Source organism: Gymnoscopelus microlampas (assembly GCF_963454915.1).
Source record: "Gymnoscopelus microlampas genome assembly, chromosome: 22".
In the NCBI taxonomy this organism is placed as follows: domain Eukaryota; kingdom Metazoa; phylum Chordata; class Actinopteri; order Myctophiformes; family Myctophidae; genus Gymnoscopelus; species Gymnoscopelus microlampas.
In genome coordinates this window covers 19,229,102-19,250,684 of record NC_139959.1, presented here as the reverse complement: position 1 = coordinate 19,250,684, position 21,583 = coordinate 19,229,102, and the positions used below count along the sequence as shown (strand labels likewise).

At 42.7% G+C, this 21,583-nt stretch overlaps 2 protein-coding genes and 1 long non-coding RNA gene across 3 annotated transcripts in view; 2 read left to right on the top strand and 1 right to left on the bottom strand.

The window, feature by feature from the left end:
- Positions 1–21,583, bottom strand: part of tlcd4a (TLC domain containing 4a) — a 171,742-nt gene that overhangs the window by 101,996 nt on the left and 48,163 nt on the right. The gene's annotated exons all lie outside the window — the stretch shown is intronic.
- LOC311039270 (carbohydrate sulfotransferase 12-like) lies at positions 7,113–20,780 on the top strand. Its single transcript, XM_084049025.1, has 5 exons — positions 7,113–7,516; positions 7,666–7,808; positions 12,099–12,221; positions 13,329–13,521; positions 20,476–20,780. Exons 1-5 carry the CDS (start codon positions 7,139–7,141, stop codon positions 20,746–20,748), a joined length of 1,110 nt encoding a protein of 369 aa, XP_083905151.1. The 5' UTR covers positions 7,113–7,138; the 3' UTR covers positions 20,749–20,780.
- On the top strand, positions 17,395–18,253 carry LOC311039278. The gene is made up of 2 exons (XR_014600154.1): positions 17,395–17,524; positions 18,203–18,253. It is a non-coding gene; the product is annotated as an uncharacterized lncRNA (long non-coding RNA).

The window sequence follows — 21,583 nt, the reverse complement described above, 5'->3', positions numbered from 1 at the left end:
GGGATGTGTAAATTACGTCAGACTTCTGTGCTCTATAAGTTCTAAATAAAAACGGGTTTCACTCCCACTTTGTGTTGCATCTCTTTTTCCCCTAGACGGGGACGTAACAATATAATATCCATTCCAAGTTTTATTAGACTTTGGTCCTGAGGTTAAACTGTAAACAAACTTCTTATTCTCTTCATTACACGTGAGAGTCGGCTATTTACTTTATAAACGTTTAATCGTGTGAGGGAGCTTGTAGATCTGTCCCACTCCAAGAGTGGTGATGTATTCCGTCCGGTTGCCTTTTATGGTCTTAAATGGGACATGGAGCAATGCAAATGATTCTCCACGTGAACGCGCCTCTGACTGTCAGACAAAAATGAGGAAGACCGGCGATACATACGCAAGGGATAATGCATGGGGAGGTAGTCATTATTGAAATTTAAAGCCCGACAGGGCGATTAACCACCGAGGCGAAGCCGAGGTGGTTAATCGCCCTAATCGCCCTGAAGGGCTTTAAATTTCAATAATGACTACCTCCCCATGCATTATCCCGCTTATTACACGGCTACTTAATACATACATAAATACATTTACCCAAAAGTAACAACAAAACGAAGTATTTCCTTGCTTACGGCAATGAAAGTATTCCATAAGTATTGGGCTGGGAGGACAAGTTCGCCTCGCAAAAACAAATGACGAAATGGAAAAAAACTCGCCCCAAAACACACTCGCCCCCCATTCTATTTACTGCCGATTTGCCTGTAATACCGCCGGATTTGCCCCAGGGCGACTATGTTTTGGGGCGAGCGTTTTGGTATTCCCCCGTTGTTGTGCCACGATAAACAAGGAAGTGCAGTGGATCAAATAGAATGACTTTTCGGTTATTGCATCGTCTATTTCTCACTTCAAATGTTTTCAAAAACATTCTTGAGAGCAACGTTTAGTTGTAAATGACATTGGTTGTTTGTTTACATGGCTGTCAATGTTGGATAAAGCATAAAATCAAGCAGCGCAGGTTGATATGAGCAGGTGTTCTGAGTCTCTGATTACACAGTTTCCTCGTCGGTCTCACCGGTCATTATCATCGGTCATTATCCAGAAATAATGACCGATGACTGACCAATCAGAATCGAGCATTCAACCAAGCCGTGTAATAAACACATATAAGAGATTTATACGCAACCCTTTAGTCACTTTATTTAGGCACCATTTGCGAACAACTTAGTGAATCAGGCCCAAATATGTATATTTTTCTATAATAAAAAAAACGTAAATCTTGGTTTGGTGGGCGCCTGCAGCCTAATGGCGCCCTAGGCAATTGCCTACTCTGCCTATTGGCTGGGCCGGCTTTATCCTCATGTCAGAGGGTGTAACATTAGTAAAATAACCAGCGCTAGTTAAGAGCTTGCAGGGAAAAATAATTAACACCAGCTGTGAACGCTTCTGTTTGTTTGATTGAATGTTTGAGTGTGTGTGTGTGTGTGTGTGTGTGTGTGTGTGTGTGTGTGTGTGTGTGTGTGTGTGTGTGTGTGTGTGTGTGTGTGTGTGTGTGTGTGTGTGTGTGCGCGTGTGTGTGTCTTTCTGAAATTAAACTGAAAGTGAATTTTCCAAAAGGAAGGAATGGCAGGCCTAATACTATTAATGCATTTTGGCTATGTGCAATAATGCAACTGCAAACATTATAATGCCTTTTGCTAGGCTATTAATTTTTTTCTTTTTTTCTTGAATTCATATTTATTTAATTTCCAATAATTCAACTGTATGGCAGGATAATGTTTTGAGGCATATTGTATTTTATTACTACACAATAGTAAATAAATAATTCTACATAAGGTTGTTGGTTCACCTGGGGTGACAGGGCCTTCTCTGCGGCTGCCCCCAAACTGTGGAACTCACTCCCAGCTCACATCAGAGCTGCTCCCACCCTCACCATGTTTAAAACCACACCCAAAACCCACCTTTTCAGAATCGCATTCCCTAGAATAAAAACCCCATAAAACCCCAACCTCTGCCCCTCCTTTTATTGTACTTTTCTTTTATAGTTTTAATCCTTTTTAACTAGTCGATTCCAATAAAGTTGTTATTTTCCTGCTCTGTAAAGCGACTTTGAGTATTTAGAAAAGCGCTATATAAATTGTATGTATTATTATTATTACAGGGACAGAGCTCTCAGCTCTGTACCTGTTTTGATATTGGCAGTATTCTGTCACTTCTTCTTCTTCTTCTTCTGCCACTTTTCGCAGTTCTGGCTGAACCGTGCTGTCGCTTTTTACGAAACTCGGCCATATGGTAGATGGTCATGAAAAACGATCAAAAAATAATTCTCACAATCTTTCGTCCAAAGGTGGCGCTATAGCACTCAATTGAAAATGCCAACTTTGAACAGGTACAACTCATGCCCTGCTTGACCTACAGCCATGAAACTTGGATACACATATGCGTCTCCTCATGTTGAACAACTTTCACCCTCTGACTTTTGACCTCTGACCTTTAGATCTCCCACCATTTTGAATTATATGAAAAACAGTCATTGGCTCCTAACTTCTGCATTTTTTCACTTAGGGAAAATCCGCTCCCGTCATTATGTCGGCAGAGGTCCAAAGTTCAAGTGTTAAACGTTTCGTGCAGATTGCTCCAAAATCCTAGGATTCCATAGATTTTAACTATTGCAGTTTTATGAAAATTATTCATCTGCGCCTAAAACATACATGCAGACTCACATTTCTTTGAAACTTTGCAGAAATGTACAGGGTCATTCCAAATATCACTGAAAGCAATCTTACTCCAATTGGCCAAAGGGGGGCGCTATAGCAATTTTTTTGAAAATGCAGACTTTAAACAGGCATAATAGTCAGGGGATATTAAAAGTCTTGGAATAAATTCCTTACCAAAAAACATCTTCACCAATGTGTTTGCAAAGGTGTCTAGTGACACATCTCACAAAGACTGAAATTCAGTATCCCTAGGAGATTTTTTTGACAGCTCCTTAAAGTTGGGGTACCCACCATAACCTTGGTTAAAAAAAATCCCCGAAACAAATCAAATTTTAATTCTGTTTTAAGTAGCATGTGAGGTGTCAAACTAGGGTGTTATTATGATTCTGAATCCATTGCAATCATTTGTTTTGCACCAAAACCACTCCTTGGGCTAAAAACGGCCCAATCTCAATGGGCTTTTTACACAAAAAGTATACATGGCTATGGCCGTTTTTAGCCCAAGGAGTGGTTTTGGTGCAAAACAAATGATTGCAATGGATTCAGAATCATAAAAACACCCTAGTTTGACCCCTCACATGCTACATAAAACAGAATTAAATTAGATTTTTTTTAAAGATTTATGGTGGGTACCCCAACTTTAAGGAGCTGTCAAAAATTCTCCTAGGGATATTGAATTTCAGTCTTTGTGAGACGTGTTACTAGACACCTTTACAAACACATTGGTGAAGATTTTTTTTGGTAAGGAATTTATTCCAAGATTGGAAAATATTCTGCTAATATCCCCTGACTAATAAGTCATGCCTCGTTTGGCCGAAAGTCGTGAAACTTGCTTACACATGTGCCTTGACTCATGAGGAACACACGTATCGATTTGACCATTTAGCTCCGCCCTTCGATTTTCCGCAATTTTGAGCAGTTTGAAAAATACTTGTTTTTGCCAGTTCTGGCTTAACCGTGCATACGCTTTTTACAAAACTCGGCCATATGGTAGATGCTCATGAAAAACTACCAAGAAATAATTCTCACACTCATTCGTCAAAGGGTGGCGCTATAGCACTCAATTGAAAGTGCCAACTTTGAACAGGTACAACTCATGCCCTGTTTGACCTACAACCATGAAACTTCGATACACACATGCGTCTCTTCATGCCCGACAACTTTTGTGGTCTGACTAAGTGTTAAACGTTTCGTGCAGATTGCTCCAAAATCGATTTTAACTATTGCAGTTTTATGAAAATTATTCATCTGCCCCTAACACATACATGCAAGACTCACATTTCTTTGAAACGTTGCAGTAATGTAGAGAGTCATTCCAAATATCACTGAAACCAATCTCACTCCAATTGGCCAAAGGGGGGCGCTATAGTAATTTTTTGAAAATGCAAACTTTAAACAGGCAAAAGTCATGCCTCGTTTGGCCGAAAGTCGTGAAACTTGCTTACACTTGTGCCTTGACTCATGAGGAACACATCTATCGCTTTGACCAGTAAGCTCCGCTCTTAGATTGTCCGCAATTTTGAGCAGTTTGAAAAACACTTAAACCCAGGATTTTTCAGCTATTTGCGTGAAACTGTATCATCTGTGTGATCTCCTTTTTCACAGTTCCTTGTCTGTTGGTCCAATGGCGTCTCCCTTAAATGAGTGCCTCACAATCTCAAGGTCGTCAGTTCAAGCCTCACTTGCAGACTTCATTTAAGTTGAATTGCAAACAACATGACTGTATCAATGAATACATGTGCAAATGGTAAAGATAACCTGAAATGCATATTTGAGAGTACGTTTTTCAACGTATGACATACTTCATTCTGAAAATAGCCGATCTACAATCTCAAAACCTTTCAGATAGCAACGTGTTTCTGAGCTTGTAGATCGGCTGCTTTCACTGTTTTCGGTTGCGAGGAGACATACAATTTCTCTATTGGTAAATGGTTGGCTCTCTCATCAATCTATTCCGTTTCCATGTGTCTCTCTCTCTCTCTCTCTCTCTCTCTCTCTCTCTCTCTCCCTCCCTCTCTCTCTCTCTCTCTCTCTCTCTCTCTCTCTCTCTCATCTATTCCATTTCTATCTCTCTCTCTCTCTCCAGTTTCCATGTGTCTCTCTCTCTCTCTCTCTCTCTCTCTCTCTCTCTCTCTCTCTCTCTCTCTCTCTCTCTCTTATTGTTATTATTACACAATAAATAAATATGTTTTGAATAACTGATCTCAATATGGACCCATTATAGTTATGATAAGTTTTGCCATAATCATGTAGCTCTACAACAGAGGCATAGCCATGACAGCAATGGTACAAAAACATGTTTTAAAAAATGTATATATATATTTTTTTTTATTAATAATTTTCGGCTATTTGGTTTTCAGCCAAGTGTTTCCTGTATTCGGTATTCGGTTTCGGCCAAGAAATTTCCATTCGGTGCATCCCTATTAAATAAACATCTATGAACATCTATGAACATCTATGACATCTAAACATCTATGACCTACGGTTCAAGAGTTATAGGCCAAAACGTAAAGTGGACTGTTATAGCGCCACCATGAAGCCGAATGGTGTGATTCTTTTTTAAATAATTTCGGACTAAATTATGAACCTCCCCTCCAAATCTTGTATCTCTAGCTCTTACGGTTTCTGAGAAAAAGATACTTGAAATCTAGTTTTTTTATTTTCCCATTTTCCATTAAAGTGGATGGGGAAATGTAATTCACTAACAAATTAATATCAATTAAACTATGCAACCAATCTCTTAGCAAAATACAAGCACACGATTCCCGGTCAAGCCGGTCATGTTGACGTATGGCACGACATTGGGGGATAAAAACTGTGGGAGGAGATGCGGTTTGACGTTTTTTTCATAGAGTACTATAGTCTGGTTGCCCTGTTGGGGCAACCACACTAACTAGACGCGTCGCAATTCAGGGCAATTGCAAAGTGTGGTTGCGCCGACGCCGGTCGGGACTCGAGTAATACGCCGGGAGGAACACCGTCGGGGACTGCGCCAATTACATTGTCACGTCACTCCTGAGATCACTTGCGTTTCATTTTGAGAGGATTGATCTCCCCAAAATAAGGTTTTTGCATCAAACGGTTACGTTTTGAGCATTTGTGGCGCCCCATATCGATCAAAGTAGAAATGCTTTTGGAGATTGGTTTAGTATACCACCCTTGACATGTGATTCAAATTTGGGATTGTTCGTGATTTTTGGCATTTTTGGTCAAACGGGCCCCTCCCGCTAACTTTGGAAGCCATTTACGGACGAACGGTACAGACTATCAAAAATCCGCTTGGATAGGTTTATCGCATGGGTCCATAGATCACAGGTACCGATTTGTGTGAGATTTGGAAAAAATTGAAGGAAAAGGAGCAAAAAGTGTGTTTTGAAGAAAATTCAAAATGGCGGACAATCTATCCTGACGCAAATGGGTGTGGCCTATATGGGGAGATGCGTCGTGACCCAAGGAATCCAGGGGAAAATAAATTTTGATGTTACGACCTACGGTTCAAGAGTTATAGGCCAAAAGGTAAAGTGGGCTGTTATAGCGCCACCATGTGGCCGAATGGTGTGATTATTTTCATAATAATTTTGCAAAATACTATTAACCTCCCCTCCAAGTCTTGTAACTGTAGCCTTTACGGTTTCCGAGAAAAAAATACTTGAATGGGAGTTTTTGCAATTCCCATTAAAGTGGATGGGGAAATGTAATGCACTAATAAATCAATATCAAAAAATCTATCCTGACGCAAATGGGCGTGGCCTATATGGGGAGATGCGTCGTGACTCCAGGAATCCAGGTGAAAAGAAATTTTGATTTTAGGACCTACGGTTCAAGAGTTACGGGCCAAAACGTAAAGGGGGCTGTTATAGCGCCACCATGAGGCAAAATGGTGTGATATATTTTTTAAATAATTTCGGACTAAATTATGAACCTTCCCTACAAATCTGGTAACTCTAGCTCTTACGGTTTCTGAGAAAAAAATACTTGAATTTGAGTTTTTTCACTTTTACATTAAAGTGGATGGGGAAATTTAATGCGCTAATAAATCAATATCAATTAAACTATTCAACCAATCTCTTAGCAAAATACAAGCGCACGATTCCCGATTAAGACGGCCATTTTGATATATGGCACGACATTGGGGGACTGTGGGAGGAGTAGCGGTTTGAAATAAAGTTTATCTATAAAGAAAGTTTGTAGAGTACTATAGTCTGGTTGCCCTGTTAGGGCAACCACAATTACAACGGTCAAAGCGCATGCCTGCATACCATGATTATTACATTTGTCTGTTTAAACCGTTGAGCTGTTGATGCAGTGATCACAATCCTACAATTGGTAACATTTCCCCTTCCTCTTTGCAGTGACCAACAAACAGGTAGCATCTCCTTCCGTCAGAGACACTTCCTGTTTATCGACCAATCGCGGCTCTAGATCCTCCGGTAACCATGGGATGCTGGTGTGGTCTGCGAGTGGCGTTCGCCGTGGGCTCTGTGTTCGTGTTTCTGCAGATTGCGTTTTGGGACCAGGTGAGCTTGGGGTTCAACCTCTACCCCCTCCAGGATCCTAAGCATGACCCGTTCGGCTCCTCCTTTCCTTTGCCCTGGAGCAAGACGGTCGAGGAACAGGAGGTGGAGAGGCAGCACGCTGAAGAGAAGAGACAAGTGGAGAGGAAGAGGAGGATCTTCGACACGTGCGCGGCGATGGGGAACGAGTCAGTGCACTTCCCTGGAAAGTCACAGACATTTAAGCAGATCCCCCAAGATCAATTGGACCACCTCATAGTAGATGACACCCACCAGATTATCTACTGCAACGTTCCCAAGGTACCGTGTGTGTGTGTGTGTGTGTGTGTGTGTGTGTGTGCGTGCGTGCGTGCGTGCGTGCGTGCGTGCGTGCGTGCGTGCGTGCGTGCGTGCGTGCGTGCGTGCGTGCGTTCTACCAGGTCATGGTTGTGTCTCATCTCCTCTTCCAGATAGCAAGTAGCAACTGGAAGAGAGTTATGGTGGTGTTGGCTGGCTCTCTGGTCTCCCCCTTGTCGGGAAGACCCTACACTGACCCGGAATCAATACCTCGTGCACGGGTACACGACGCCAGTCTCCTCCACACCTTCGCCGGGTATGACACGCACGCACGCACGCACGCACGCACACACACACACACACACACACACACACACACACACACACACACACACACACACACACACACACACACACACACACAATGATGAACACAAACCCTATGAAAGTCAATAAATTCCAATTGGAGTCATCAATTTTGTCCCCCCAATTTGACCTTTCCGCATAGTCCACATTCAGGGATTTTGTCTACAAATGTGGACACTCACACACGCACAGAGGACATGTTTGGCTGACATTCTTTGGAAAATTGCAGCCAATTGGGTAACACTTGCTCATAACTTACCCATAATTAACGCTTAATTTATGATGACTTAATCCATTATTTAAGCGTTAATTAAGCGTTAAATAAGCATTAATCAAGCAGTAATTAAGCATTAATTCCTTGCAATTCATCGTTAGTTAATCATTAGTTAACTCATTCAGTGCCCAGCTTATTTATGGAATTTTGGAGTGCCACAGCTAAAATTCATTGTAAAGAAAAGTGCTTAGGAGCCAGCCTTTTTAAGTTAGAAGTTAAACAAAGAGTGAATGGAGCAGCAAATCTTCAAATCATCATATCTTGGGTTCTGAACATGTTTTTCCAAAAAAAAAAAAATGTCTTTGACGTCATGTGGCGCACGGGGCGTCAGGCCACGTGACGTCTTTGACGTCATGTGGCACTGGATGAGTTAAGCAAAGTTACATAACTCTTTGACTGCTAGAGTATTTTCATAATGTACTCACCCAGTGCCAGCGATTTTCGTGTTTTATAACCTTTTCAACCGGTCACAGAATTGTTATATCGATTATAATCCATTGTCTGGCTGTGTTTATAAACAAACACGACAGATCGACCAGCACTCAAAGAGTTGCGTTTTTTCTCTGTCTCTCCGCTCTCTCTCTCTCTACCCCCCCCCAAACAGGCTGCAGACGTCATATCTGTTGGCTGGGCTCCTATTTCATGGCCCCCTCCGCTGGCCATCTTAGCTTAGCTTAGCTTATGATGGGGTTTCAGACCGTTGGTACACACAAAGGGGATAACTGTTCGTCTTCTAGAGAAAAGAAAATATAACCGGAGCTCTCCATTTGTTTTTTATACCGTGTGAGGTAACTGGTTTTGCCCTATTTTGGCCTAAAAATCAAATTTTTCAAGATAAAACCAGAAACTGGAAACGGAACCCGCTAATTCTGCATCCGGTTGAGTGGGAAGTGAGTGCAAAGGGAACCCGAACAGCGTGATCGCCAATTAAACAATGAAAAGGCTATCAGCGCGTTGACGGCACAGATGGATTAAGTAGCAATTGACTCGAAAACACGTTGATGGCAGAATTAATGATGAACTACAAGGAATTTATGATGAATTCATGATGAATTAATGCTTAATTAACCCTTAAATAATGTATTAAGTAATCATAAATTAAGGGTTAATTACGGGTACCTTATGAGCAAGTGTTACCGCAAATGGATATCCTGTGGTAAACATACAATGTTTATAGCCTACAACAGCTCCAGTTGTCATCACATTTGTAATGCATGCCATGAAACTCTTTTATCATCAAATAATAATCTTTGCATTTCACTCCTGAACATGAATGAATGGGCGGGGTGCCTGGGGGCTCAGGCAGTTGGTGCCAGGTATGCTCCTTGTAAGCGTGAGAGCCCGGGTTCCAATAGTACCATCCCTGTCTTGTCTTGTACGTCTCTCTCTCTCTCTCTCTCTCTCTCTCTCTCTCTCTCTCTCTCTCTCTCTGTCTGTCTCTCTGTCCTTAGTGATCCTGTCTCTCTTTCTGACCTATCTGAAATAAAACATAAAATCAAGGTTCAAGGTTCAACTGCCAAATGCCAAACAATTAATACAAATGAATGGACACTTGCATTGTTGTCTCCGCCAGGCCAAAAGGCATGGCGAGAGAGTATGTTTTGCCCCCTGTCCGTCCGTCCGTGTTTTGCCCCCTGTCCGTCCGTCCGTGTGTCCATGTGTTTTGATTGATTGATTGAATTAAATTTTTGATAGGCAAAATAATGTAAAACAACACAGTTACATTTATAATACTTGACTAAAAGGTCTGACCAAAAAAGTCCATGCGGACTTGTTTCCGTTGGGGTCCTTGAATTAATTTCATAGACATATATAGTAGCAACCAAACAGTTAAAATATCAACATAAACATACAGAGACTATGCACACACATTCCCTGGCTGCCACAGCAGAACGTATGCCCCTTTTCAGATCAGCCTGTCATTGCGCCACCATGAGGCCGACTTTTGCAAAACACATTTTTGGATATTACTCCTACAGATTTGGTCCAAACAACACAGGAATCAGTACACAGTATCTCTATAGTCATGTGATCAACACGGATCTGTCCAATTTTCCATATTCCATCCTGATTGATTGGCTTCCAAAGTTTGCAGGATTGGTTCGTTTTGAACAAAATGCCTCAAATCATGAACGCAGCATGCGATTTCCGTGAAATTTTCCACGTAGATTCCCACTTGGCCCAGGAAGAAATGCCACTTGAAAACGTTCACATCAGTCTCATGGTGGCGCTATAACAGGCCGATTCACGTTTTTACCTATAACTGCACCGATCTGCGTGAAACTTTGCACGCACACTCCCTAGAGGCCAAAGAAAAACCTTTGCCCTGCATTTTTCACATCTGCCTTTTAGAGCGCCACCAGGAGGCTGACTTTTGTAAAACAAATGTTTTCTTCTTACTCCTTCGGATTCTGCCCAAAAAACATGCAAATCGGTACACAGTATCTCTATAGTCATGTGATCAAGATGGATGTGTCCGATATTTCATATTCCATCCTACTTGCCTAGCATTGGCTTACAAAGTTTGCAGGATTGGTTCGTTTTGAACAAAATGCCTCAAATCATGAACGCAGCATGCGATTTCCGTGAAATTTTCCACGTAGATTCCCACTTGGCCCAGGAAGAAATGCCACTTGAAAACGTTCACAGTGTGTGATGTCTGTGAAATTTTGTACGCACATTCTAGGCCGAGGAAGAAATGCCCCCCTTTTCACATTGGCCGGTTATAGCGCCACCAGCAGGTCTAATTTAGCAAACCACATTTTTGGAACAAAATCATGAATGCTGTGAAAAGCCTAAGAAGAAATGGAACCCTTTTCACATTGGCCTATTATAGCGCCACCAGGAGGCCATAATAACCTACCTCACCTGGCGGAGACTTGTGCTCCGAGGAGCACCTTTTCTAGTTTTTATATCGTTCTCCTATGAATATCTTTGATAATAATGCGGAATAGTGCGGAGAGGTGGAGAGTTGAAGGAGGCGGGATGGGACATGAGGCTGAGAAGACAGACACAGCTTTCTCTACCCCTCGGGAACTGGCACATATATTGGTGCATGTGTTTGTGTGTGTGTACCCATGCCTGTGTTTTTCCATTTGGCCACCGTGTGTGCCTGCTTAGGTCTTCTATCTGTACATTGTACAATCCTCAGTGTTAACCACTTTCAACCTACCGCCAAGTACTTCAATTCTGGCACGCCATTATAGGTGAGAAATTAAAAAAAAGATTTAAAAAAATCAAAATGGACAGAAATAATGAAAATAACAGATCTACAAGCTCACAATGTCGACTAAATCAACTGTAGATTTAGTTGGCTATAATCCTATGATATTTAGTCAACTAAAACTAGACAAAAACTAAAACATTTCAGGTGACTAAAATACGACTAAAACTAAATGGAATTGTATTGAAAAGACTATTGGCTAAAACTAAATAAAAATTGCTGTCAAAATCAACACTGGCTCCCACAGTTTCAGTTTGCTTGCCACTAGTCCCTGGTTCCTGAGGCAGTGCCCTGCCAGCCTTATCCTTAGGTCCCCGTAGCGTAGAGGACCACATTTCCGATGTGGTCCGTCCATGTGACACATGGTGCCATTCATAGCATTGAGCCATCTGTGTACACCTAAATCTGCTTACTAGCCTGCCATGGTTTTACCCTTTAATAGTTTTTAACCTGAACTTGAAAACAAACTACAAAATAAGCCTAGGGTTTCCTGCCCCATTTGTTTACATCTGGACACTTTCTAATTTACAAACAGATAATGAACTAACTGTGTAGGATGGCTCTGCAATGGTGTAAAATGCTAAGACTGTGAAAGCTACATAAGTAATTTGTGTACACACAATACAGTGTGCATGGGAAAGATGTGACTGAACTGCACATAGTGTTAGAATAAGCTGTGTTTTAACAAGGTTTTGGTGTGTGTATGTTGCCTCTGTGTGTCTTGTGTGTGGGTGATTTACCAGTTATGGGAAAGGTTCTGAGACTCGCAAATCGATGGAGCTGAGGCTGCAGAATTACACCAAGTTCCTGTTTGTACGAGACCCCTTCGTAAGAATCATCTCTGCCTTCAGGAACAAGTTTGGAAGGTAGGTGTGTGCGTGTGTGCGTGTGTGCGTGTGTGTGTGTGTGTGTGTGTGTGTGTGTGTGTGTGTGTGTGTGTGTTGGGGGGGTGTTGGCTTTGGAGAGATGAAGAAAAGTGATGAAGTTTCCATTAACTGAACAGAATAGCCATGGATAATAAAATTGTGTGTGTGTGTGTGTGTGTGTGCTAGAAGGTCCTGGGTTCGATTCCTGCCGGGGCCGCTGTGGGCGCTGGGGGCGTGTCCTCTCCTCCGCGTCATCAGTGCCCATACCCTAGGTGGGGTTGGCGAAAGGGCCTCTCTGTGTGGAGTTTGCATGTTCTCCCCGTGTCTCCTAGGGAAATGGTTCTCAGCCTTTTCAGGCCGTGACCCCCCCAAAATAATCATATTTGAACTGGGGACCCCCCACCCTGACAAGCACTTGGATTGTAGGAGTTGAGGCATTACATTTAGTTTGACTCGGTTCCACAGAAATATTGTGAAAATAGCCGATCGGCTATTTTCAATTTTTTCCCCCGAGCTTGTAGAGCGGATATTTATAATTTTTTTGCCTCTTTCTTATATTATTTGACAATTAGGTCAATGTTTGACCAGTTTTTTATGATAGGCTAGTTTGTTTATTATTTTTGATGCAGTAATGGTCTTCTTTCATTTTTTTGTTTTGTATTGGTATTACATTTTTAAATTGTTACTTCACTGTCATCTGGGGATTCCCCCAAAATCATGTGGGGATCCCCCTGGAGGTCCTGACCCACAGGTTGAGAACCACTGCCGTAGGGTAGGTACCCTCACGAAAACATGCAGTAATCCTGGTCTCTATACTGCCTCCCCCTGGTCAGCCGGGGCGCCTGATGGAGGGGAAAGGAACTGGTTGGAATAACTTTTTCCTTCCACGCGCTACGTCCAACCGCGGTAACTCCCCCCTGTCGGGTGATAAGAAGGCATGTTAGCCCTCATGCATTGAAGGAGGCATGAGTTCAGCTCTGGGTTCTCCCTAGGTTGGCAGAGGGAGTGTAGAGCCCAGGATTACTTAGACAATTGGGTGAAAAAATGGGTTACAAAATCGTGGGCTAAAAATGAAGTTTAAAAAAGAAATTGTGTGTGTGTGTGTAGCGTCAATCACCCCTTTTACCAGCGTCATGGCATTATCATGCTGCGTCGGTATGCTAATATGTCTGGAAGGGTGCCAGCGACGTCTGCTGAAGCGTTTGCAGATGGAACCAACCCAAGCTTCCTGCATTTCATCAAATACTTGCTGGACCCACATACTGAGAATGGGGTGGACTTCGATGAACACTGGCGGCAGGTACAACAGAGCTATCATACATGCACTCACGGTTCCACAGATGAATATTGTGAAAATAGCCAAACTACAGGCTCTTGTGAACTTGTAGATCGGCTATTTTCACAATGTTTGCCTTCTTATGTAATATTTGACGATTGGCTAATTTGGTATTAAAAAGGTTGTAACTTTAGAAATGTGCAGATACCCTGTATACACTTATTATGCATGTTGGTTTGTTTACTTTTGAGTGAGAAAACAATGTTGCACATTAAGCTAATCATCTGGGAACCCCCCAAAATAATTTGGAGAACCACTGAGTACAGAGTATATTCATAGGCGGCGGGTGAGCTTGACAATTGGGAAGGCTGGGGGTCGGCCGCGCACACGGGCGCCAAAATCCGTAGTTTCTTTTTGGTTTTTGGTTACTTTATTTCGGTTATAGGGTTAGGTTATTTAATTCTTATTTTTGCCTGATTTTACTGATTTATTATCAAACAATTAACTAAATAATGCTGCGCACATATATTACAGTACAGTATATATAATTTGCACAATTCCCAGAATTTCCCAGCATAACATTTGGGAAGGCTTAGCCTACCCTAGCCTTCATTACCCGCCGCCTATGAGTATATCCCAACAATACAATCAGAGAGCCGTGCGCGTTTGGAACCTCAACCACTAAGGAACAACTCACGGCCAAAGCACTGCTCCATTTCCCTCCCAACTTGCTACAAAAATCACTCATGCAAAAGTATATAAGTAATTCTACTTAATTTACAACCTTCACATGTGCCTCATTTTAAAATAATCATAAAGTGTCATAAAGTGTCTCCTCGAAATTTACTTCCGGGTGGTCAATCTCACCTGCCAATCACTTCTCGCGCAAGCGCTGACTCATTGTGACATCACATCATAAAGGGCTCTGACATCACGTGGCATACGTGTCAGATGAAAGTATATAAGCCGGCTTCTAAGCTAAGTCCAGCACTCTTGACAGACCTCTGCATATAGTCTATAAGCAGCTCTCAAAAAAACAGAAATAGTTGTCTTTCAAATACCTGCAATGGATTGCATCTGCATTTCATGCAAGGCTGAAATGTTCCCCTGGGAAACATCCAAACCTTCTGGCGCAGTATAATGGCTTAGTCTCTATGGCTTCAAAGCATGTGTCTGGTAGGATCATGGAGTTCAAAAAAGGAATTAAACCGTTTAAGATGAGTGGCCAAATGTACCACATCACTCCCTCAGCGATCTTTCCTGACAGCACTAACAAACCCAAATTCTCACAAATCTTTGTATTTGATCAAGACAATGAAATTAAGAACCGCCTTCATCAGGCTAAGGGAGATGGACTTATTAAGGAACACACTCTGACCCTCATTCAAAATGAGTTAAAGACAGTTAACCCTTTAGTAAGATTCTTTAAAACCGGAGCCGAGATGTTCAATGCAAATCCAACTCAGGACCTGAAAATGGTGTTCAAGTCCAAAAGCTCACAGGGAGCTAAGAAAAAACATCTTAACCCTGATGTCCCTGACGTTGTTATTTTTGCACCAGGAGACCAGACACAACCTCGAGACATTGTTCTGTACAGAACTCCAGCTGATGCACCTAATCACAGACAAACTACACATATCAATTCACTCCACCCTATGTATGACCCAGCTGCCTATCCCTTGATCTTGCCATATGGAGATGCTGGCTTCAGCATCGACAATCCCATCCTCAAGGTTAATGCAAATTCAGCCAGAGGCAAAGTCACTCTTCAGCTGAGCTGGTGTGTCGATTCATGCTACATGGACCCTGTGGCCCGGCCTACCCTAACAGCCCCTGCATGGTCAATGGTATCTGTACTAAGAAATTCCCTAAAAACTTCTGTGCCAACACACGACTGCCTCATGATGGTCATGGCTACCCAGAGTACAGACGGCCCATTGTCGGTCACACCCATAAGAAGAATGACTTTCTGTTTGACAGCAGGTGTGTCGTTCCTTACAACGCTTGGGTCCTACTTAAATATAAATGCCACATCAATGTTGAATTTGTTGGCTCCTTCCGTACCATCAAGTACCTGTACAAATACGTCCATAAAGGAGTTGATGTTGGCACTCTCGATATTGAAGACAGGGATGAGATCTCCAGATTCATCAATGCCATGTTGAATCCCTGATCATAACCTCAAATTGAAAGTAGGCGCACCAGTCAAGCTGCTTAGAAACCTGCAATCAGGTCCTGACCGCACTCTCAAGAATGGCACCAGAATGGTGGTAATGCAAATGATGGACAGAGTCATTGAGTGTGAGATTGCAGTAGGCACAAACAGGGGTGAAACAATCTTCCTACCAAGAATACCTCACTATGACAGAGGTGAGCTTCCCTTCACCTTCATTAGACGACAGTTCCCTATCCGCTTAGCATTCTCTGTTACAATCAATAAGGGTCAGGGCCAAGAGAATGAACGAGTTAGCATCTACTTGCCTAAACCTGTGTTCGCTCATGGCCAACTCTACACAGCCTTCTCTAGAGGAAAGAGAGCCAGCGCTGTAAAAGTTTTCATTGTGGATAATGACAAGCAGGCCCGGATTGGCCGTCGGGAGGACCGGGACTATTCCCGGTGGCCTGCCCTCTAGTGGCCTGCCTGAAAAAAAAAAAAAAAATTTTTTTTTTTTTTTTTTTTTTTTTGCATCAAAAAAATATATCAGGTCAGGGCAGCCATCCACAGCCAGTGCGGCGCTTAAGTGATGCAGCAAAAAAAAATCTCTCCTAAGCTCAGGCCAGGCCAACCACAGTCACATTTCAATTCAATGCAGTCAGTGTTGCTTGCAGCTCAGTGCAGCTGCGGGCCTCCCCCTACCTTTAACCCCAAAAAGGCCCCCCTTTTGTAAGGCCCCCAAAAAATAAGGCCCCCCAAAAAAAGGGCCCCCCAAAAAAAACGGCGCACTGTGCGCGCGCAGGGTGGCCTGGATGGGCGTGTATCTCCCGGCCAGATTTGGAGTCCCACTCCGGCCCTGATGACAAGGGCATTACTGACAACATTGTTTATAGCGAACTCCTTTAGGATAATGGGCATAAATGGACACAGACAGACACAGAGATCTCCATATACGGGCATAAAAGGGACACACCCAGACACATACAGAGATGTCCATATATCACAGACACAGATAGCTCCATATATGGGCATAAATGCACACACAGATGGGCATAAATGGACACAGGCAAACAGATGGCCAAAACGGGTCCTATGACAACAGGTATAATGGGGTTTGATTTAAAGGGTGGAGCATTCATTCCCTATTTACATCTTTCCTGTGTAGGCCGGTCCCCGACTAGACCCTCGGCAACCCGAAGGGCTAGACGCTCGGCCGCCCAAAGGGCGGCCGAGCTTCTAGTTAATACAATATAACAAGTACATCTGTAGTGGGGGGAGGTGAACTCCCTATAGCTACTCTTCCATTGAGACATTTGGAACGTGGCGTCAGGTAGGACACCTACTGTACTGACTGACAAGTAGTTTTGCCTATAAGTACAATCTCCCCTGACCAAAGTGGTCATTCTCTTGGATGAGAAGTAGATGTTTGGTCTCCCATGTAGGAGGCCCAGGTTCATTGGTTCAATTTATTTTTTTAAGTACAACATATTATTTTTATATTTGTTATAATAACGTTTTATATTGAATTACCATATTCATTTTATACACTTTCAATTTGCAAATAGAGCTATACATTTTAAAATCATTTTCACAGCTATTCCATTATTTTTTATCGCTTTTGCAAATACACATACATACTTTCTCATATTAATAGTAATTGCCTTGAAGCCTAGTCAGCAAAAAACAGGGCAAGTGGTCGAGTAATTAGAGGGTCAAGAAAACAAGTGTGTGCTGCAAAGTAACCTTCCCTAGGAAAACCCAGTACAACCCTTCTACCAACCCTTCTTTACTCGAGTTGGTGCCCATGTTTCCACCTTCTTGTCTGGAAGAAACAGAATTAAGTTAGTTATTATGTTTTTCAACGACCATACAGTCTTATTGTCTCCGCCAGGCCGAAGGCATGGCGAGAGAGTATGTTTTACCCTCCGTCCGTCCGTCCGTGTGTGTGTCCGTCCGTCCGTGTGTCCCTCCTGTCTGTGTGTTACCAGCTAATCTCCGGCGCCGTTGGCCCGTTCGCTCCGAAACTGCGCACACACACTCCCTGGATGCCAATTCAGAACCTCTGCCCCAATGTTTTCACATGGGCCTGTTATAGCGCCACCAGGAGGCCGATTTGTGCATTTTTACATTACTCCTACAGATTTTATCCAAACGTCATGCAAATCAGTACACAGTATCTCTATAGTCATGTGATCAACACGGATCTGTCCGATTTCCCATATTCCATCCTCATTGCCTATGGTTGGCTTCCAAAGTTTGCAGGATTGGTCCGTTTTGAACAAAAAGCCTCAAACTATGCACGCAGCTTGCGATTTCCGTGAAATTTCACACGCACATTCCCACTAGGCCGAGGAAGAAATGCCACCCTTTTCACATTGGCCTGTTATAGCGCCACCAGCAGGTCTAATTTTGCAAAAATCTTGAATGCAGTGTCTGATTGCCGTGAAAGACCTAAGAATAAATGGCACCCTTTTCACATTGGCCTATTATAGCGCCACCAGGAGGCCAGAATAACGTACCTGACCTGGCGGAGACCTGTGCTCCGAGGAGCACTTTTTCTAGTTTACTTAAGTTTTTACTTATTTTATTCATTCAGCCACACATTTCTTTTGGTCTTCATCAAGCGTCCTAGAATGACTGTCCGTCTGCCATTTCGCCAATCAATATTTTCTGTGCCAGAGTGTCGCGCTCTCACCTCAGGTTCGTTCTTTGGGATCACTTATTGAAACGTCCAGATAGTCTGTCACTTTTGGGCGCCTCTCATCTCACTCTCACTACACCCCAGCCAAGTGCAGTTGACCTGAAAAGAGAGATTTGGTGGGAAAGTAATGTCATCCCATCACCAAAATTAACTGCAGTTGTCACAAACACTGGTGAGATTAATCAATTTCCATCACAAAGTATGCAGAAAGGGGTGCAGACTCAGAGCTCGATCATGGGGTGCCACCCATGTCCCTGGTCAACATGTAGGTCATTGCTGTTTTGAATACAACAAATTGAATGAGTGCAGAAGTGGAAAGACATTTTGGGAGGTTGAAGACCGTAGCTGCATTGGGAATTCTGGATCACCTGTAGAGGTTTGAGAGAGCATGCAGCCAGATAAGCAAGGAGGAAGTTGGTAATAATGTATTTAATATTACTAATCACTGGATATTTTGCAACAGTCAATATATACATAGCATGGACTGTTAAAAAAAACATACGGTTGGTGAATTTATTTTAGATAAAATATATACATGGTTATGGATTGATGTGCCAAAGCTGAACCGATTAGTTGTTCGACCTGTGAATGGGAACAAGGTAATTAGATGACACACATTTTAACATTGACATCTAAATACTGCTACTTGTTTGATGCGCAGTCCCTCACCTATACCGGCTTGTTGTCGATCACAGTGTGTTCAGGCAAAACGACTTCCCAGGCATTCGACCACTGATTTAAAGTTCTGAAATGGCTCGAAGATCCCAGGGGGTGGGTTGTGTAATGTGAAATGGAAATTATTCATGGTATTTAGGTAGTTAATGTGTAGTTATTTTGTGTATTTGTGTTTTTTCTGTTATTGTGAGGTGGTGATTGCATGTTATGACCGCTCATTTAAGTCATAACAAAAAAGGGGGAGACTACTAGTAAATCAGCAGCACAAAGCTGCTGGTAAGATGTCCTGGCTGCTATAATTGTTATGGTATGGACAACATTACTGAGCGCCCGTAACTGAGTGGGTATGGAGGTCGCCAGTTCACCACCAGTTCCAAGTCTCCCAGAGCAAGACACCAAACATCTCCCTGCACTGCATTAATAGCGCCTAATGCTCCTAGTAGTTAGGGCAGATAATAGGGTATTTTATGTACTGTACTGTATGTGCAAACCATAGTCCATGCAGTGACATGCCTACAAATGGGCGTATCGGGTTTGTTGTTCTATATGGGCATAAAAGGGACAAGGACTGACAGATACAGAGATCTCCATATAATATATAGAGATCCCTGATGTCATCAGTATACCATATATGGGCATGCTGATACTGTATGCCCATATATGGAGATCTCTGTATATCAGTCCTTGTCCCTTTTATGCCCATACATGGAGATCTCTTTATCTGTTAGTCCTAGTCCCTTTTATGCCCATATATAGAGTACCCTGATGTCATCAGTATATGCCCATATATGGACATGCCCCTTTTGTGCCCATATATGGAGCTGAGTGATTTGTTTGCGCCTGATGCCATTACAACACATTGAGGTTAGACGTCACACTCCATATTTGGCCGTAGCTGCATTGGGAACTCCTTATACAGTATGTTATGGCTGAGGTCCGCCTGCCCGTCGGTCGTCCCTTAAGCCAATTTTAATACAGGATAGGATTGTTAAGAAAGGTGTATTATTATTACAATAGCCTAGTACTTCACAGCTCAACTAATAAATGAAATAGAATGACGCAGCAAATCATAAGAAGTAAGGAGAAAAACATGCATGGTACACATATCTTAATCACTTGAACTCTATTTCCTTGACCAGGGTCCACCCTCTATACCTGGTCCTCTCCTCTTCACCAAAAATATCAGATCTGCAAGCACACAATCCGTTACCATGTGCCATGATGTGAGCTTGTAGATCTGCTATTTTTTATGAATGTTCACATATTATGACATGATCAGAGTAGTTACGCTAGGGTTCATGAGGTTAATGCAGTAATGGTGTGTGTGTGTGTGTGTGTGTGTGTGTGTGTGTGTGTGTGTGTGTGTGTGTGTGTGTGTGTGTGTGTGTGTGTGTGTGTGTGTGTGTGTGTGTGTGTGTGTGTGTGTGTGTGTGTGTGTGTGTTACAGGTGTACCGTCTGTGCCATCCATGCCAGATCCAGTATGACTTCATCGGCAATTTGGAAACCGTAAACACAGACTCTGAACAGCTGTTGAAACTCCTGGGTCTCGATCACCTGTTCCAGCTCCCTTCCGGCCAACAGAAACTCACAGACGACAGCTGGTTAAGTGATTGGTTTTCGCTAATCCCCGTGGCGATGAGAAAAGAACTGTACAAATTGTTCGAGCCAGACTTTGAATTGTTCGGATATCCAAAGCCTAATAGTCTGCTCCTCCCGTAGCCCTTCTCACAGTGCTAACGATGGTGTGTTGGATCCAAGGGGCAAGGCTTGGATATTTACGATGAGGCCAACACGGAAGCTTATGAATGGCCAGAGTGTGGCACTGTTTTACCCTGCGCCGACCTGCGGTGTCAGAAAGAATTTATTTTAACGCAAATTAATGGTTTTTTTGACAAACTTTAGACTAGATTTTCTTACCATAATAAAAAATGTCATAAATTCTATATGCTTCCAGTCGCTAGTTTAAAGTCTCCTTTCAATCATCAGGATATGCGTTTTGCTAAATTATGGTCCCATTTATTTTAAAATTGACGATAAAGTAGGCTATTCTCTAGGAGGGGTGGGATGATTTGATTGACAAGCTACACAACCAATAGCATTCATTCCCCGCCCCCGCTCTTGATTGACAAGCTACCCAACCAATAATGGTCTGGTCGCATTCTGCAGGATATGACGCAATATGACGCGATATTGAAAGATGGCGGACCCACAGTCTTCGAACAATCGGCTTCATTTTTGGTCTGTAGAAAGCAGGGGAGTGGCTTTGTCCATTCATTTTTTACAGTCTATGGTTGGATCCAATACCTCATCTAGCTTCATGCCAGTAAAGCCTTCGATAGACTGCTCTGTAATAGCCATAGAATGGCTGATATTCCATACATTGCATGTATGCCGTATACACAGCCATAGAATGCGGATTACATTTTCTGTGGGTACTCACCGCCCAATAATTAATTGCTGTGACTTGGGGTCAGCTCTTGGCAACACTGGTTGCGACAGCTGTCTTATATGAGGTGGTGGTTTAAAAAATCGTTTTATTTCGTTTTTAAAGTAT